The sequence below is a fragment of the Brachionichthys hirsutus genome, chromosome 3, assembly GCF_040956055.1.
Source record: "Brachionichthys hirsutus isolate HB-005 chromosome 3, CSIRO-AGI_Bhir_v1, whole genome shotgun sequence".
Lineage (NCBI taxonomy): Eukaryota > Metazoa > Chordata > Actinopteri > Lophiiformes > Brachionichthyidae > Brachionichthys > Brachionichthys hirsutus.
Genome location: NC_090899.1, coordinates 703,121 through 720,171, shown reverse-complemented (window position 1 = coordinate 720,171; position 17,051 = coordinate 703,121). Strand labels below are relative to the sequence as shown.

General features: G+C 51.5%; 1 protein-coding gene across 1 annotated transcript; it reads right to left on the bottom strand.

The window, feature by feature from the left end:
• Window positions 1–1,781: 1,781 nt before the first annotated feature.
• On the bottom strand, window positions 1,782–7,863 carry LOC137913587 (soluble guanylate cyclase 88E-like). The gene is given in 17 exon segments (XM_068757233.1): window positions 1,782–2,124; window positions 2,213–2,331; window positions 2,435–2,524; window positions 3,300–3,409; window positions 3,825–3,981; window positions 4,047–4,148; window positions 4,150–4,203; window positions 4,277–4,423; window positions 4,678–4,807; window positions 5,199–5,319; window positions 5,420–5,548; window positions 5,641–5,803; window positions 5,864–6,121; window positions 6,317–6,408; window positions 6,696–6,870; window positions 7,240–7,372; window positions 7,736–7,863. Coding segments are annotated over 17 exon segments (2,451 nt in total).
• Between the last annotated feature and the right edge of the window lie 9,188 nt (window positions 7,864–17,051).

Genomic DNA, 17,051 nt, shown 5'->3' with positions numbered 1-17,051 from the left:
GACCTCATGATGAGCGACGAGCTGACAGCGATGATGATGATGATGATGATGATGTTTTAGTGATGAAATATTACTCTGCTGTGTTTATCTGTGAGGCCGTCCCGCGGCCCTACAGGTGTGCATCCCATAATATACCTTCGTTAACACACCTTGTTCTCTCCTCTTCGACGTTCCTGCTCATCCTGGAACGCAGCCCATAAAGAAATTCCCGCTCGTAAAGCCGATGTCGCCGTGACGAACGAGGCTTCGTTTAAAACGCCGGCCTTTTTAAAGCCGCGTTTCGCTGAAATGTAAACACAGATGTGAGTATTATGGGATGTCACCGACGAGGAGCCCGGCCTGAACCCAGTGATTCGTTTAGAGCCAGGAAGCGTCCACTGGTCCTTTATTTATCTGCGCTGGGGGGGGGGGGGGCTGTCCCCGGGATCATCCAATCAGCTGCTGCAGATGTTAACTGCCGTCAGGTGTCCGGGTTAAAGGTGACGGCGACGCCCAGATGCACCGAGGAGTGCTGAACGGGCGAGGAGCGAAGCACACCTGCCTTGTCCCCCCCCCCATAAGAAATCAACTGGAGTAAAGTCATAGTAAACCCAGCAACTGTAGATTGAGGTCTGTTGCCGTGGAAACGGACAGGAAGTAGTGCTTAAGCGGTTTCCTGGCGGCTTCCTCTTTATCGTGTAATGACATCTCGCAAGGAAACATCAGAAGGGAGCACAAACGCACTCTGTGTGTGTGTGTGTGTGTGTGTGAAGCAGCACACACACACACACACACACACACACACATCTTTTGTTGAGCTCTCACCTGCCTGTACACACCTGACACACTCGCTCCTTCTGGTTATGAGATAATAAGAGAAACTTCAATTATGTCACTTTTCTTTCATTAAAAGATCACACAGCCTCCAACCTCACGCACACACGCACACACACACACACGCACACACGCACACACACACGCACACACACACACAGAGTGGCAGTGTGCTATCACCGGTGAGTAAGAGGGGAATCAATGACCTCGTAACCACCGAGGGCGGGGCCGTTCTGCAGGCTGAGCGCTGGATGGGAGGATCGTTATGAGGTGGATGAACCGACGCTGCAGATTACGTTTGATTCGTCTGACCTAACGGGGATTCGCACCCCCATCCTCGCACGGCCAGATGTAAAATCAAAGCTTTTTTTTTTTGTGAATGTTTGATCCGGTTTCGGTTTTACGGTTTGCGACCTGCGCGTCCCGGGATTGGTTTGCGTTTCCCACCTTCCCATCCTGCAGCTGCATCGTTTTACCTTTGGGTGGCGCTGCTCTCCGTCCTCTCGCTCATCCTCACAGAAGACGTTTATGTGATATTATTTCTCTCTCTCTTTCCATTTTTAACCTCTTCCTTCTTCCGTCTCTTCTTCTTTTCGCTTACTGGCGACGGCGGCCTGCTGCAACTTCCTGTAACTTGTCTGAAACGTGAACCGTCCCTGGGTCTGCTGATTCAGACAGAAACCACTGGATTCATGACTTCAATAGAAAGACATGTCCTGGACAAATGGTTTTATAGAAATACACAGCATCATACAGTGAATGAACCAATCAGCCACGTACAGGAAGTAGAACGTTGTAGGTAACTGTCAGATTATTGCGATTAATTAATAATAGTTGCTTGAAAACAAGTTCAAAGGGAAACGTTCAGGAACCGTACGTGATAAGCTAACTGCTTCGTCTCGCCTCTAATTGGGTTTTAACCTTTCCTCTTCTTGATATAATATTTGTGGGCGTCGTCTCCTATCCGCTCACAGGACGCAGCAGGAGACGCTGCGGACGGGCAGGTTGCCGGGCAGCTTGGCGTACTGCTGCCTGAAGCTGCTCCTCTTCCTGCTCAGCTGAGGACCCGGGTTCTCCAGCCGGTCGCTGGGCAGCAGCTCCGGCACCTCCAGCCTGGCCCCCTTATTGTTCTTCGCCTTTTTGTTCTTCTCCTTCTCCTGCGGCTCGGCCGAGAAGGCGAGTGGCTCGTTGGCGGCCTCTGCTGGCGGCAGGGCTTCCAGGGGCGGCTCGCAGTTGCTCGGTTTCCTCTCGGCTTGCTCCTGATCCCTGACGCTGACCGCCGGGTCGTGCTTGGCTCCGGTGCTGGTGGAGCTGGTGGCGTTGGACGACGTTAGAGTTCTAACGGTGATTCGTGAAGCAGCCGGACCCGACGGTGCTGGTTCTCCTCCTGTCTACTCACCTGTCAGAACGCTTGTCCGCCGGGTCTTTCTGCTGGCTGCTGTAGCGCAGCTCCGACGGCGTCTTGAACGACAGGTCCTGCTTTCCTTTCAGCCAGTAGGTCTTCATGTGACCTTTGCCCTGAACGGCGTTGGGACAACGAAGCCTTCTGAGCACAGATCCAGAATAACTCATCGTCTTAGAATGAGGTGACACCACCAGGACCCGGAGTTGGACCTCTGACCTTTACGAAGATCTTGCCCCTCTCCTCGATGACGTAGGGCTCGTGCTCCAGGTGGTCTTTGGTGGTCTGGCTGATGTGGATCTGCATGCCCTGCGCCGACAGGCAGATATTTTATGTTATTTATGTAATAAAGTCAGGGCGTTTGATTGTTTAGTCAAAGTAATCATTTAACATTTCAGCTGATGCAGTGAAGCCAAACCAGTGTTTCTGATCATTTCCTGTGATGGACGCTAGGTTCAGGAACACGCACGCTAGGTTCAGGGACATGTAGGACATGGACGCTAGGTTCAGGTGCATGCACGCTAGGTTCAGGGACATGGACGCTAGGTTCAGGGACATGCACGCTAGGTTCAGGGACATGGACGCTAGGTTCAGGGACATGCAGGACATGGATGCTAGGTTCAGGGACATGCACACTGGGTTCAGGGACATGCGTGCTAGGTTCAGGGACATGCACGCTGGGTTTAGGGACATGCACGCTAGGTTCAGGGACATGCAGGACATGTACGCTAGGTTCAGGGACATGGACGCTAGGTTCAGGGACATGCACGCTAGGTTCAGGGACATGCACGCTAGGTTCAGGGACATGCAGGACATGCACGCTAGGTTCAGGGACATGGACGCTAGGTTCAGGGACATGCACGCTAGGTTCAGGGACATGCACGCTAGGTTCAGGGACATGCACGCTAGGTTCAGGGACATGCAGGACATGGACGCTAGGTTCAGGGACATGGACGCTAGGTTCAGGGACATGCACGCTAGGTTCAGGGACATGCACGCTAGGTTCAGGGACATGCACGCTAGGTTCAGGGACGTGCACGCTAGGTTCAGGGACATGGCGTTTGTTATGCGTGTTTGTAGTCACCACTCCGTTGCTCTCCATCCTCGAGGCCGTGTTCACGGTGTCGCCAAACAGGCAGTAGCGCGGCATCTTCAGGCCCACCACACCGGCCACCACCATACCTGAGTGAACACCTGGAGGAGGGCGGGGCGTCCAAACATTGTTAAACACGCAGGAGTACGTGAAATCTGCACGAGTCACCTGTTGACAACAGGTGAACTCGGTTGGACTTTTCTCCTTTGTAAAGAAGTTCTCCAAAGACGGTTCATCTTTTACTCTTTTTCTCTAGTTTACAAATGTATTTTTTAGAGACGTATCGGGTGAATGTTACATTTAATAAAACACCTGTTAGACTCTGATAATCAATACAACAAAGATCATATAAATCATTTATTCTTCCTATGCGGCCCGGTACCGGTCCACGGCCCGGTGCTTGGGGACCCCTGCGCTAAAGAACAACCACAGAGATACCTTGGAAGTCAGACCAGTGCCCTCTAGTGGCAGTCGGGTTTATATTTAAAGACAAGCGGGCGTGTCGTCGCGGCTCACCGACTCTGATCTGGATGTTGTCCCCGGTGGACGGGTCCTTCAGGTGGTCGATGGAGCTCAGCATGTCCAGGGCCATGTCGCAGATGTGGTGAGCGTGAAAGGTGGTCTTGTTGGGGACGCCCGCCACCACCATGTAGGCGTCACGAATCGTCTCCACCTGGGCAGAAGCTAATCGTTTAGCGCCGGACCCCGCGGGACGCCGAGCCGCCGCCCACGACCCACCTTGTAAACGTTGTGCTTCTCGCTGAGCGTGTCGAAGACGATGTAGATCTCGTTGAGCATGTCCACCACCTGCATGGGCGAGATGTGGATGCATGTGGATGCAGATCTCGTTGAACTTGGCCACGTCGCTGAACAGGATGGTCACGTCCGGGAAGACCTGGGACGCAAGCAAACGGCCGTGACGCTACACCTGGGGGAGGGTTCTGATTCCCGGTTCCTGGATCTCGTACCTGGCAGGTCTCCACCGACGTGATCCCCTTCCGGAGGCGGTCGGCCACGGCTTTAGGGATCATGGCGTACAGCAAGGAGTCGCCCCTCTTCTTCTCCTCGTCCAGCTTCTTGATGGTTTCCTGCAGCTGAGCGTATTTCTGTTGCTCCTAGAGGATCGGACGCGTTACAGTTTCGACTCTTTTAAAGCTCAAACGTCTTTCTTTCTCTTCTCTAATCCTCTCGACCCACATCTGCTGCGTAGCTGGGGCGGATCTAACGGCTGGAATATAAAGGGGAGCCTGATCGAGACGTTTGATGGAGGCAACCGGTGATATTTCAGCTTATCATTCGAATCAGACAGTGTCTTGGGAGGACGTCTACTGTGTTCCCATGGTGCTCTCATCTTGGGGGGGGGGGTTACCTGATCCAGAGCCAGCTGCAGCTCGGCTGACTGTTGTGTTCCAGCCAAAATGAACTCCCTGCTGGAGTCGTGGAGGTTCAGGTCGTTCACGTACACGCCCATCTTGATCATGTCCTCCACCGTTTCTATGCTGAGGAAGAAGACGCCAGACAAAGAATGGATTTGACTGAATTACCAATCATGAGATCACTATAATTTATGCAAATCTTATTTAGCACTGAATAAATGTGGAACTCATAAAAGAGATTCCGGTTCTCTTCGAAGACTTTCCTTTGAAATATTTAAAAAAAAAAGTGATGCATGATATTTGTTTTGTGAAGTACGGCTGATTAACGGTTTTTGAAATTAATAATAGAGTACTCTTCAAAATGTGGCTCAAATAATAAACCTAATCAACAGCGCTAACCAAATCATTTGCGTCACCATAAAAGTAGAAAGTCTTTCTGTAGTGGAAGTTTGTGAAATGAAACTGGATCCGGGTTCCTGGGAACCGCGTGGACCCGTGTAGGCTGTGGTCTTACATGGGGGTCCCCAAGAAGATGAGGGAGTCCCACTGGGGGACGTACTTCATCTGACCCTTCAGGTGCAGCGGTTTCTTCGGGGGCTCCCTCATGTCCTCAAAGATGGTCTCGCTACACTTTCCTGAAAAGGACCAACGGGACTGCGTCAGAAACACGCTAGCAGGCTGTTAGCCGTTAGCGGTCGTGACATCGGTCATCCCAAAACGTAAATGTTTTCCGACCGGTGACCGTCTGGAACGCCAGCAGCTCGATGTTTTCCGCTCCGGAGTTGGCGGCGCTGTTGTACTGGGAGACGTTGCTGCTGAACGCCTGGTCCGAACCCTTCGGCTCCTCCTCCACCTCCTTCGGCTCTGACGGGGGGAGAAACGGCGAGGACATGGGTGACGGAACCACATCGCGTCTTTCTGTCCGTGTACCGTTTAGATAAAGACCAATCACGGACCGGTTCCTCTTTCCTCCTCCCCCTTGGCTTTCTCGCTCTCCTCGCTCTCTTCTGGCTCCTCCTGGTTCGGTTTGGCTACGCTGATCTTCTGCTTGCTTTCCACCACGGCTTTGGACATCAGCTCAAAGACGTTGTTCAAGTGGGTGCAGATCTGAGGAGAGTCCTGCAGTCAGCGGGGCGTAGGTTCGAGTCTTAGCGGTGGAGCCGGTCCTTCTGAACTCACATTGTCCCAGCTGAACTCCAGCATGGGTCTGACCAGCGCAAACTCCTCGTTGACCTTCTTGCCCTGGAGGTCGGGGAAGACCTCCTTGAGGCCGTCTCCGATGCGGTTCATGGTCATGTCCCGGCGAAAAATGACGCTGAAAGGGAACATGTCAAAGAAGATACCTCGCTTCAACGGCAGCTTCTCGTAGCTCGGCGCCGTCTTCTGTTCGGGCATCCGGTGTTTGAAGGCGGCGTTGTCGAAGTTCATCTTATAAACCTGGACGGGCGGGGAGGAGTTTCCCGCAAAGCAAATAGCAGCATTAGCATTTCTACTGCTGTAAAGTCAGGAAGACGCAAACCCTCAGCAACTATTCACGCAACGAAGACCCGGAAGCCAGTTATCTTAAGATCTCCGGCTGGCGTCGGTGGCGGTCGGACGAAGACACCCGACCTACGGTCGCCGGGTACGCACCACGTACGTCATCTTCTCCGTTTCCTCTTTGGACAGGATTTCCACTTCGATGGCGGTGTTGTAGAATTGACGTCCCACTTGGGAAAGTTGCCCTGCAGGGGTCAAAGACAAACGACCCCGGATGGGGGGTTCTTACCCTCATCATCATTTGACCTTTCAACCCAGGCAGAAAAACATGATTAATGAGTCTTTAAAATTAGTCACCAACTCGTGTTTATGAATCTTTACATCCGATTCTCTAAATTCAGAAAACTTCATCAAAGACCAATGTATTGACTTTATTTATCATTTCTAGAATTTACATATTTAAATGAAGCTGCTTTCGGCCCAGTTCCCGAGCAGATCTCAGCATGACCCGGCCCGCCGTCGCCGCGGTTACCTTTGACGAACTGGGTGAAGCCCTTGCGGGTGCTGCGGTAGTGCAGCGTGAGGCTCGTCTCGCACTCCTCCTCCACGCAGAAGCTCGGCGGCTGCACCTTCGGGAAGGAGAAGCGGAAGTACTCGTGCAGGTTGTCCAGCTCGTTGATGAAGTCGCGGACGTTTCGCCCCAAAACCTGGAAAAGATGGAAATCGATGATAAAATATTGTTCAATAATCGTTAATATTACACGCGTTCCCTCACCGATCAACAATCTCCGTTTCTGATCTGCAATAATACGATGAGTCGTATTCAAAAAGATGAGTTCCTGTTTTACTTCCTAATTTCTCTCCATGTCACGTTTACTTCCTGTCTCTTTAGTCCCGCCCTAATTAGTCCCACCTGTCCCTGATTGGCCTTCAGGATCAGCAGCCTTCCTGCACAGTTCCTGTCTTCCTGCTCAACTCGACCCTCCGTTAGTCGTTCATTCATCTCTTTGCACTTTGAACTCAGGAAAGATCTGCCTCCACTTCCTGGGACGTTCTCCCTCCCGTTCTGGACTCACCTTTAGGATCTGCTCATATCCGTAGTTCCCGATCCTCTTCACCATGTAGACCCCGAAGGCGTACATCAGCTCGTCGTGAGTCTTTCCCAGAACCTCGCCGGCTGCCTTCGCCAATCTCAGGATCAGATTGTCGCTGCGGAGGAAGAATGATCTGCGTTTGCGTCGAAAAATAACGCCCCTACTTTTATTTGAGCTATACTTTTAGAAGCCTTAACCATGAACCCATCATGCAGCGTCTTATAGCAAAGGGGGCGTGTCTCCGAAGCCCGGATAAATGCAGAGGAAGACGAAGAACCATGAAAACAAACCTTTAGGAACTGGATTCACTTTGATGTTATTATTGGTTTAGAAGTTCTTCACTGAAAGCAACACTTTCAGAAATGTTGAAGTTAAGTTAACAAACATTTCAAAGTGATCCAGAGTCCAGGATCTCTTCTGGATCCGTCCAGAACCTTCTGGGTTCTCTCGCGGAGGTCAGAACGCAACGGTGACCTACTTGTACATCTGATGCCGGACGAACATGAGGTGTGGGATCTCGGCCCGGTTCTCGATCAGCCTCCACACGTCCTCGCCGTAGGACTCATTGATGTAGTCGTTCACCGCCTCCAGATACAAGCCGTACATCGTGGAAACCTCCAGGCTGATGTCGACCTTAAACCCCGGCCTGGGGGGGCGGGGGGGGGGGGGGTCAGTGGAATCACTTTAAACCCCTGCGTCTCCTATTACCTCCTCCTGCATGGATGGGCGACGCCTTTACCTGCTTCACGCCGCGCCTCATGAAACCTCAGGTGAGCTCCTCAGACGGCAGCGACACGCTCAGCGACGGCGTCTCCGCTCGCCCCCGAAGCGAATAAATCTGCTGCCGACGCACGCCAGGTAAAATCAGCCCTCCCGGCTTTCACCTGCGGCGAAACCCCAAAAGACACGGCGACAGAAAGGTGAAAAGAGAAGCCCCCCCCCCGGTACCTGCAGACCCTCGGTGCTGTTGTCCTGGGATGCGACTGTGCCGGCCGCCGCCTGGCGCAGCGCACCCTGCTGAGCGTTTCCACCTGCAGATGACAGGCGGCTCCTCCACGACACTCACCTGTCAGGTCAACAGGCGGCCGAGAATAGCCGCGCCGCGGCGTGCGTCTGGCAGGCGGCGAAGGAAAAGGCTCAAGTCCCAGAATTTCAGCCCCCAGCTGGCGAAGCGCTCCGACGCTGTGAAATGATTGTTGCTGATGAAGAAGAAGAAAAAGACGTTCGGCTTCGGTTCCGAGCTCCAAACGAAACACGGCGATGCTAATTACCTTCATTTGCATAATTACACCAGCAGGCGGCGCGGTGAGGTTAGCGTTTGAATTGTGTTGCTGCGTGTTGAAGTCGGATCGTCGTTCAGAACCGCTCGGACGTCCCGCTCAGGTGAAGTCGGATCGTCGTTCAGAACCGCTCGGACGTCCCGCTCAGGTGAAGTCGGATCGTCTTTCAGAACCGCCCGGACGTCCCGCTCAGGTGAAGTCGGATCGTCGTTCAGAACCGCTCGGACGTCCCGCTCAGGTGAAGTCGGATCGTCGTTCAGAACCGCTCGGGCGTCCCGCTCAGGTGAAGTCGGATCGTCTTTCAGAACCGCCCGGACGTCCCGCTCAGGTGAAGTCGGATCGTCTTTCAGAACCGCCCGGACGTCCCGCTCAGGTGAAGTCGGATCGTCTTTCAGAACCGCCCGGACGTCCCGCTCAGGTGAAGTCGGATCGTCGTTCAGAACCGCTCGGACGTCCCGCTCAGGTGAAGTCGGATCGTCGTTCAGAACCGCCCGGACGGACGTCCCGCTCAGGTGAAGTCGGATTGTCTTTCAGAACCGCTCGGACGTCCCGCTCAGGTGAAGTCGGATCGTCGTTCAGAACCGCTCGGACGTCCCGCTCAGGTGAAGTCGGATCGGCTTTCAGAACCGCCCGGACGTCCCGCTCAGGTGAAGTCGGATCGGCTTTCAGAACCGCCCGGACGTCCCGCTCCTCCTCACTTGACTCTCATGATGTCCGTTTGACCTTCAGCGATTCCTTTGACATCTGAGATTTATGATGGAGACACGCGCTGTTCTCCTCCTGTCCACTGGGGGGCACTGCAGCAACATCGGCGATTCTACGGCAGGCCGAGCTGGAGCTGCTGCAGGAGGAGGAGGAGGACACCAGGTTGAAAACGAGGGACGTCAGGATGTCTTTTATTTTATAACACTCTTTGCTCATGAATGACGACTCAACTTTGACCCTGGCTTATGAACTCTGCCCGGCGACGTGAAGCAGAGGAGTCGCTTTGAGTCGCTCTGAGGCGGGAGGATTCCTCTCCTCACACCTGCGAGGGCGAACCCGTAAAAGCCGCTCTGGGGGATAATGAGCCACGCTGTGTTCCGTTCCTCTCCTGGCTTTTTGCCTCCTCTTCCTCTGCTCGCTCTTCCTCCCCTGCTATTTGCTGCCGTCTGTCTTTAATGGCCTCTGGTGCGGCGGCGCCGTCGGCCTCGGAGGTCCGCCGCCGCCGCCGCCTCTTAGCCGGGGAACGGAGGGAGATAACAATGTGCTGATGGCGCCCACCGTCAGCTCCTCACAGGTGTAGCGGCTGCTTTCGTTCCAGATGACATGACTCATCTTCCTCCTGCCGATATCACACCCAGCTCTTCCCTTTTCTTCCCACACCGGGGGGGGGGGGGGGGGGTCGGCTGTTTCAGGTGTCCTCGTCTCAGGTTTCAGACGCTAACAGGGAGCCAAGCAACACCTGCCTCCCGTCGTTTGATGCTAACAGACACACACGAGTGGCTACATCTTCCTCCACACACACACGCACACACACACGCACACGCACACACACACACACGCGGTGTTCCTTTCTGTCCCTGCTTGTTATCTGCTGAAGGATCTATCAGGCTCAGCCAGCCAAACCGACTGACGAGCCGACCTCCGAGGGAATACTGGGGTCACCGCGGGAAGCCGTGCCGAGTCTGACGGATCCGGATCCGGATCCGGCTCCGGCTGACATTTTTCTATTGTAAAGCAGGGAAAGAGCCCGGCGTTGAAACGCAAGGACGATGGGCCGCCGAGTTATTGGGCGACAAACTCGCACCATAAACGTCTTCTTATCGTTTGCAGCCCCCCCCCCCCCCCCCGTCGGATAACGTTGTAAATCCCTTCGGTGTAGCGGGATTGTGACCGGGATGAATCCCGGGATGTGTGTCTCCGTGGAGGAGCGGTGATGCTTAACGGCAGTCGGCCCCGTCCCCGTCTTCCTCTTTATTAGCATTAATCGAGTTGGTTGTGTGCCCCCCCCCCCTCTGGGAGGCTAATAGCCCCCGAACAAAGCCGCCCTCTCTCCTATCTCGCTGAAGGCCTTCTCCGCCTGCAGCCGGTGGAGCAGAAACGGTGTCCAACCCGAACAAAGGCGAGAGGAGAGAGGCGGAGCCTAGACGGGAAAGAAAAGGAACTCAGTCCGCATGTAGAAATGCCATTAACTTCAGCCCTAGTCCATAACGGCCCGGAATTCAAAATGAAACGGCGGTGGAGGCGGAGCCTTTGAAATAGCCGCTTCCTTTCTTCCCTCTTTTAACCCTTCGTCTTATCGCTGATGACGCTATCCCAATTTCAGCCCGGCTCTTTTGAGCAATCCACAAAGTCGCACACGACGTCTAGACCGGGGGGGGTTCGGATTGGTCCCGAGGTCAAAGGTCGGATCAAATAATGTAAACAAAACACAAAACTTTATTTATAAAGCAGATTTCACACAAACATCCTCCGAACATGCACCCCTCCAAAGTAAAATCAGCCAGAGGAATGCTTTTACTTTGAAGTCGTAGTTGGAATCGAACAGAAAGCCTTTATTGTCATTTCCTGGTGGATACACAACGAGATTGGGAGTTTAGGAGATGAGAGATTGGTTCTTGTTTACAGTAGAGTTTGTTCTACTGGGTCGTGACCAGTGCTCTGACAGTTTGGTTCTGCTCCAGGATTTAACCGGTTCTTCCTTCAACCTCGACCCTGAATCCAAGTCAGAATCCAAAACTTGAAACTGTTTCTCCACCAAGTCGTACGAGGTTGTTTGTATTCCCGGCAGCAGCGTTCCCGTCCGGAGGCGGATGCGTCTCCGTGATGGATTATTCCGTTTGATTATCGGATGGCGTTGACTCTTTGTTCCCGATCGACTCGACCCGAAGCTGGATGTTTGGTTTTATTTATTGGTATTTAATGTTGCTTTCCAAAACAAACTGTTTGCTTCTCTTTCGTGTTGAACACAAACATCACTTGAACTTGTTCAAATCCTTTAAGTGGGAATAATTCCTGCAGTGAATACGACCTGCAGCCTTTTCCCGCCGCGTCAATTAACTCAAAGTAGTTGTTGTGCAGCGCGGTGTCCCCCGTCGCTGTTTTCCTTTGATATAGGATGTTTGTTATTAATATTTCTGTTTTTCCTGCAGTAGCGCTTTCAGTTGGAGGCCATTTAACGCCTTTATATTCGGCTGGCTGACGGAATGCTTCATATTCCATATGATATTCCATATGATATTTCCGAAGCGGAGCGACTTCGGCTTTAAAGGAACAATTGAATTACGGTTCTCGTAGGAGAAATAGAAAGCAGAATAAATGACATCTTATATTTGCACTCGCGTAAAAGAGGCATAAACGGGCTTCGTGCTGCGGCTGCTGTTTGTTATTTACATCCTCGGATCCGCATCAGAACGAACGTCGTAACTGGAGGCTGCTGACGGATGCCGCAGCTCCGCGTTGATCTCGCACCTCAGCGGGCCGCAGACATTGCGTCATGGCGGCGGGGGGGGGAAGCGAGGACGCTCCGATGATGAATGAATCGTAATAACGAGCCTCGGGACTTGGTTTGTTCCATTTCTCTGTCTTCTGTCTCTGGGTTTGGACGTTTACTGGCTTCTATATGTAATTTACCGATGGGCCATCTGCTCCGGGCCCCGCGGGCCAAACGGCGCCCGCGGGGCCTGAAGGGAACCCAACAGCCCGTTGTGACTCTTTCTGTCATGAATGAAACCATCTTGATTACGAGTTTGTTTTATTGAGTAGAGCATTGATTGTGTTTCTAGCCGAGCGAACCGTTTCCTCATCAAGGGCGTCATTATTTGTTGTTATTTCACAGCTTCCTGATTGGACGGTGACGATCCAGAAGACATCGCAGCGTTTTCAAAGGTAAGAATAACACTGTTGATACCCGTTAGCTAAAACGGCTAAAGCTCCCTTCAAACACGTCCCAGCTGACATTACAGACAGGAAGTTGTGGACCTCCGGTAAATCCCGGTCCTGACCCGGCGTACACCGGGTGGCGTACACGCTGCGTCTCGTTCAGATGTTTTTAGGGTGCCACAACCTGAGGTAGCGGTTCTTCCGCGGTCTGCCGTCCACGCAATCCTTCTCTCGTGCATAGTTTTATCCCCCCCCCCCACTTGACCTCAAAGCAGCGCAATAACCGAGCCTGACGTTTCACCGAGACCAACCCGAACCATGTGACCCAGTGACCTCGACCTCATTGGATCGACGTGCCCTGATGGTTCTCCAGCCCACGTTTGAGCAACATTTTCTTGAATACTACGATACTCGTCCCACAAAACATTCCTCTTTCACGATTTTCCTTCAGTGCTCAATAATGATCCGGATAGAAACCTATGGCGAGGAGGGAATAAGACCAATTTTAACTTTTCCAGTGGTCTCGGCAAAGCGGAATACAATGCAGCCATTACGGAGTTTGTGTTCAAAGAGATGAGTCTTTTTTCCTCGCAGAAGTAAAGTGTGTTTTTTTGCTGTTACTGCAGTTCGTGTTATGATTATGTCTTCTTCCAGCAGCAGCTAAAACAAATAAGATGCTCTCTGAGGATGCTAAAAAGCAATTCGGGGAAATGTAATAAACAAATGCGGGACCAGAGGTTGAAAGCGAGGGATTTGCCGAGAACAACCGGAATGCTTTGAATAACACAGAGGGGCGTGTCTGAAGTGGGAATTGTGTTTAAATCCTGCAGCCTGCAGTGGAGAACCGGTCATCTGGCGGCGGATGAGTCCCTGCAGCGCTTTAAAACGTGACGAGTGGGTTAAACACCCCCCCGCTGGGTAAACCAGCCCGGCGTGTTTGTCTAAAAGCTCTTGAAATGGATTGAGCCCCCGCCTCCGACCCAAAGCGGGGGCCGGCGGTGAGTGGACCGGATCCATAATCCTGTCTCGGAGGACGACTCCTCGGTTTTTGTAAGTCTTTTTATCAGTCATGAGGCGCATCAGCATCAGTTTGACAACCAAAGGAAGTTTAGCCTGCATGCTAAAACTGCTAGCATGTGAGGGGGGTGCAAATTTGTGATCCACCCCCCAATAAATTTCAGAATATATACTGAAATTGCAGCATGTTGGAGCAAGAGCCTCTCCTCCAGTGAGGCACGAGCTAACTCTGTTAGCTCGGAAGCTAACAACGCAACAAAAACCAGTAAAGATGCGTCTTTAAAATGATTTGGGAGCTCAGGATATCTGAAGAATCGGATTATGACGAATGAGCGGAATGATGTCCCAGATCATAAACTAGATCTGGGAGATTCAAATATACATTTGGAGCGGAGCGAAGACGGGAAACATGCAGGTGAGGTAATTCACCTGAATGCATTTGCCGGGGAGAGTTGATGAAGACTGTTGCCTTGAGGACAAGACGAGTGAATATCTTATTTCTAACCCGTTGCCGCTGGAGTAAATTTATATGCATTAAACCCGTTTGAGTTTCATCACCAGCTTTATGTTTATGTAAATACATCCGTATGTTTTATGAATAGTTAGCAGGAGAGTGGCCTCTCTGTGCATTCTCCCGTGGGAATGTTAGAAAAACTGAGATTAACTGCAACTCTAAGGCTTTTACGGGATAATGGAGAACTTCCGTCATCAACGGGACATCTCGCACGGAAAGCATGCGTTAAAACCTGGAAGTTTGCATCGTTCCGATTGGTAGTCCATCAAAAATTAAATTGCTCTGAACATATTTAGAAACATTGCCGTATTCTGCACCTACCTGTGTATCTGCACATAATCCAGAGTTTATAGTTCGTATGTTAGCTGAGTGTGGAACGAATCAACACTGGAACATAGAAGGAGCGTGTCGCCAGCCTGTTTCGTTCTTGTAATGGGTGGATTTATTTGCCTGCCAGTGTGGATAAGACGCCACTGTGTGTTTTGCCACATTAAATTCATTCCCAGTGTACAGCATGCATGCTAATCCCTGTGGTTTGGAATAAATCACACGGAACATGTCAGATTATACTCCCGGAGTTTCGGGAACGAGCGATGTCTGTCGTACGCTAGTTACGCGAGAAGGCGGATCAGTCTTATGTCCTTGTTTCAAAGAGAGACTTGCCAAGTACATTGTTAGACTAGCTTAGCATGAGAAGCTAGCATCTGCCTAAATATGCCGTCTCAGAATAAGGAAGTGAGTCACAGATTTCAGTCAACAATCACCCAGGCTTTTGTTCGGGTGTAATAAAGTGTGGAAATGTAGTGAACTCATCAGGAGGAGAGGATTTGTAGGACCAAAATGTAATTAGTTAAACATATCTGATATTTAAAATCTGGAAGATGACAAGCCCACATTAGCCAATGAAAGAAGCCACCATGGAGATGCTGCCAAACAAACAACTGACCTATTTAGCCCTTGAAGCTAATGTTAGCTGGTGGAATAGGTTTAATGACACCATTCGCTATTACTAGCTGTGTTACTCTTTTTAATTGAACTGAATTTATCCATCTTAACTATTTTGTTGGCCAAACTGTGTTTTGTTTGTCTGTTATGTACACTATACATTCTTTTATACCACGAAATAGCTGAAATGTGCAGCTAAGTTGCTAAGCTAGCATTGACAGGAAGCTAACCCCTGCACAGCTGGCTAGCAAGCAGCAGTCTTAAGGATGTTGACTTGTTGTCTTAGAATCATTTGTTTATGTGCTGTTAGTCTTTTAAGAACTTAGCCACAAGCTAGCTCACAGATGATCAGACCACATGGTCTTGTTTCCTGTTTTTGGAGCGCTCGGGGTTCAGGCTAGCGGTTTCTTCCCGCTCCGGACCAAACGCGTGATGGACCTACGTGGAACTAAAACATAGAATTGATATAAAACTGCTGGTGCGCCGGAGAAAAACTACTTTCCCCGAAGTGTTGAGGTACTGCTTAAACAGCATGCTACGTTAAGCAGCTTGCTAGTATGAGACGTTCAGGTTGGTAGATAATATCTCGCAGCATAATGAGTTTTGTTGCTGTGGGAAAAGAATACAGGAGGTACACGATGCTTCTGGAGCACGGCGCAGCGGTTCATCTGTCAAACATCAGGGTGCGATTAAGACGCGCTGCTTCTCCGCCTCTTCATTTCATACATATCTGGGTTATTACTGCATATGTGGATCTATTTTCACTCTGTGATGCTGGATCTGTCACTGCGGCGGGAGGAAAGTATTCAGATCTGTACGTGTAGGAATGTGTGATCTCAAAAATCTAGGAATAGATTGTCCGTTTTGTTTTCGCCTCAACTGCAGAGACACAAATTATTTCCTTACTGGGATACGGTTGATAATTTTCCTCCCGTGTTGCCTTTATTAAAAAATATGTCGGCAAATTCTGCGTACCTTTTTACCTCCGGCGGGACGAGGCGGAGGTAATTACCGACAGGGCAGTAAGGAAAAAGTAGCATTACACTCGCCTTTTAAGGGGCTATAAACCCAAAGACCAGCAAAACGCCTGCAACGACCGGATGGAGTTCCTGCCGCCGCCACTGGGAGCTCTCAGAGAACGACTTCATCACTTCCACCTCTCTTTTGCCGAGGCGATGCCTCTCCGGTGAACCATTCCTGCCGGTCCTGGGACGACATCGCCGAACACCTTTGCCGTCTGCATGCAGAGAGGCGACACACATGCTTGATATTCACTGGCCTATTGTCTTCCTGGGCGCTGGGCGGGGAGATAAGCCCAACGCGCGCTGTCCGCTCGACTGCTGCCAGATGCCCGTGGCGTGCCAAAGACAGCCACATGCCGCCTCCCTCCTCTTGTCCGCACCTCTCGTTGCCAGGTTGATGCAACCGTCTGCATTTGTGCTTGGCAGCTGCGCGCCGTCATTTCGCATCCTTGCACAGTTCCCATCGGAGCCCTCCAGAGAATGCGTCGATGCCTCGCCATCCAAGAAGTCCCTCGCGGCCGCCTGTCGAAGGAGCTCTGTGATTTCTAATTCCCCAACTCGACGCCGACCGCTTTGTATTCTGTTAGCGTTTATTGATGCACTCCAAAGGCCTGCGAGGAAGCAACCGGGGGAAAGCACAGTGGGTCTGTGTGCCGGCGGCGCTCCGCCTACGAGGCCGAGTCGCTACACCTTCGTCCTGATTTCACCCCAGGGCGAGAGCCGTGATTGCATTTTCTGCGAGGCCTCAGACCGACTCATTCCATTCTGAGTCTGTGTAGAAATAGGTCTTTTTTGTTCATTTCATTTTTTTTTTTTTTCCATCTCTCAAGAAATTGAGTTGCGGTTAGACAATCTTGACCGCTGCAAGAACGAAGAGCAACAGGACGGAAACAATTGGGTCAGGACAACAACGGACGGCGAGGTGCGCTGGAAGGTGAAATTACAGGTCATAAATAAATTCAATGAAGCCCGATCCGAGGGAAGACGTTATCACCCCCCCCCCCCCCTCCGCCAGGCCTCGTGGTCTCTCTTGTCCCAATTAGACGCGTTTCAAATCGTCGAGGTGGGTTTTTATTGCCGGCGCGCCACGGAGGCCTCTGTTTAATATTTCCCATTTCTCTCATTTCATTTTAAGCTTCTGTTTAAACCGCA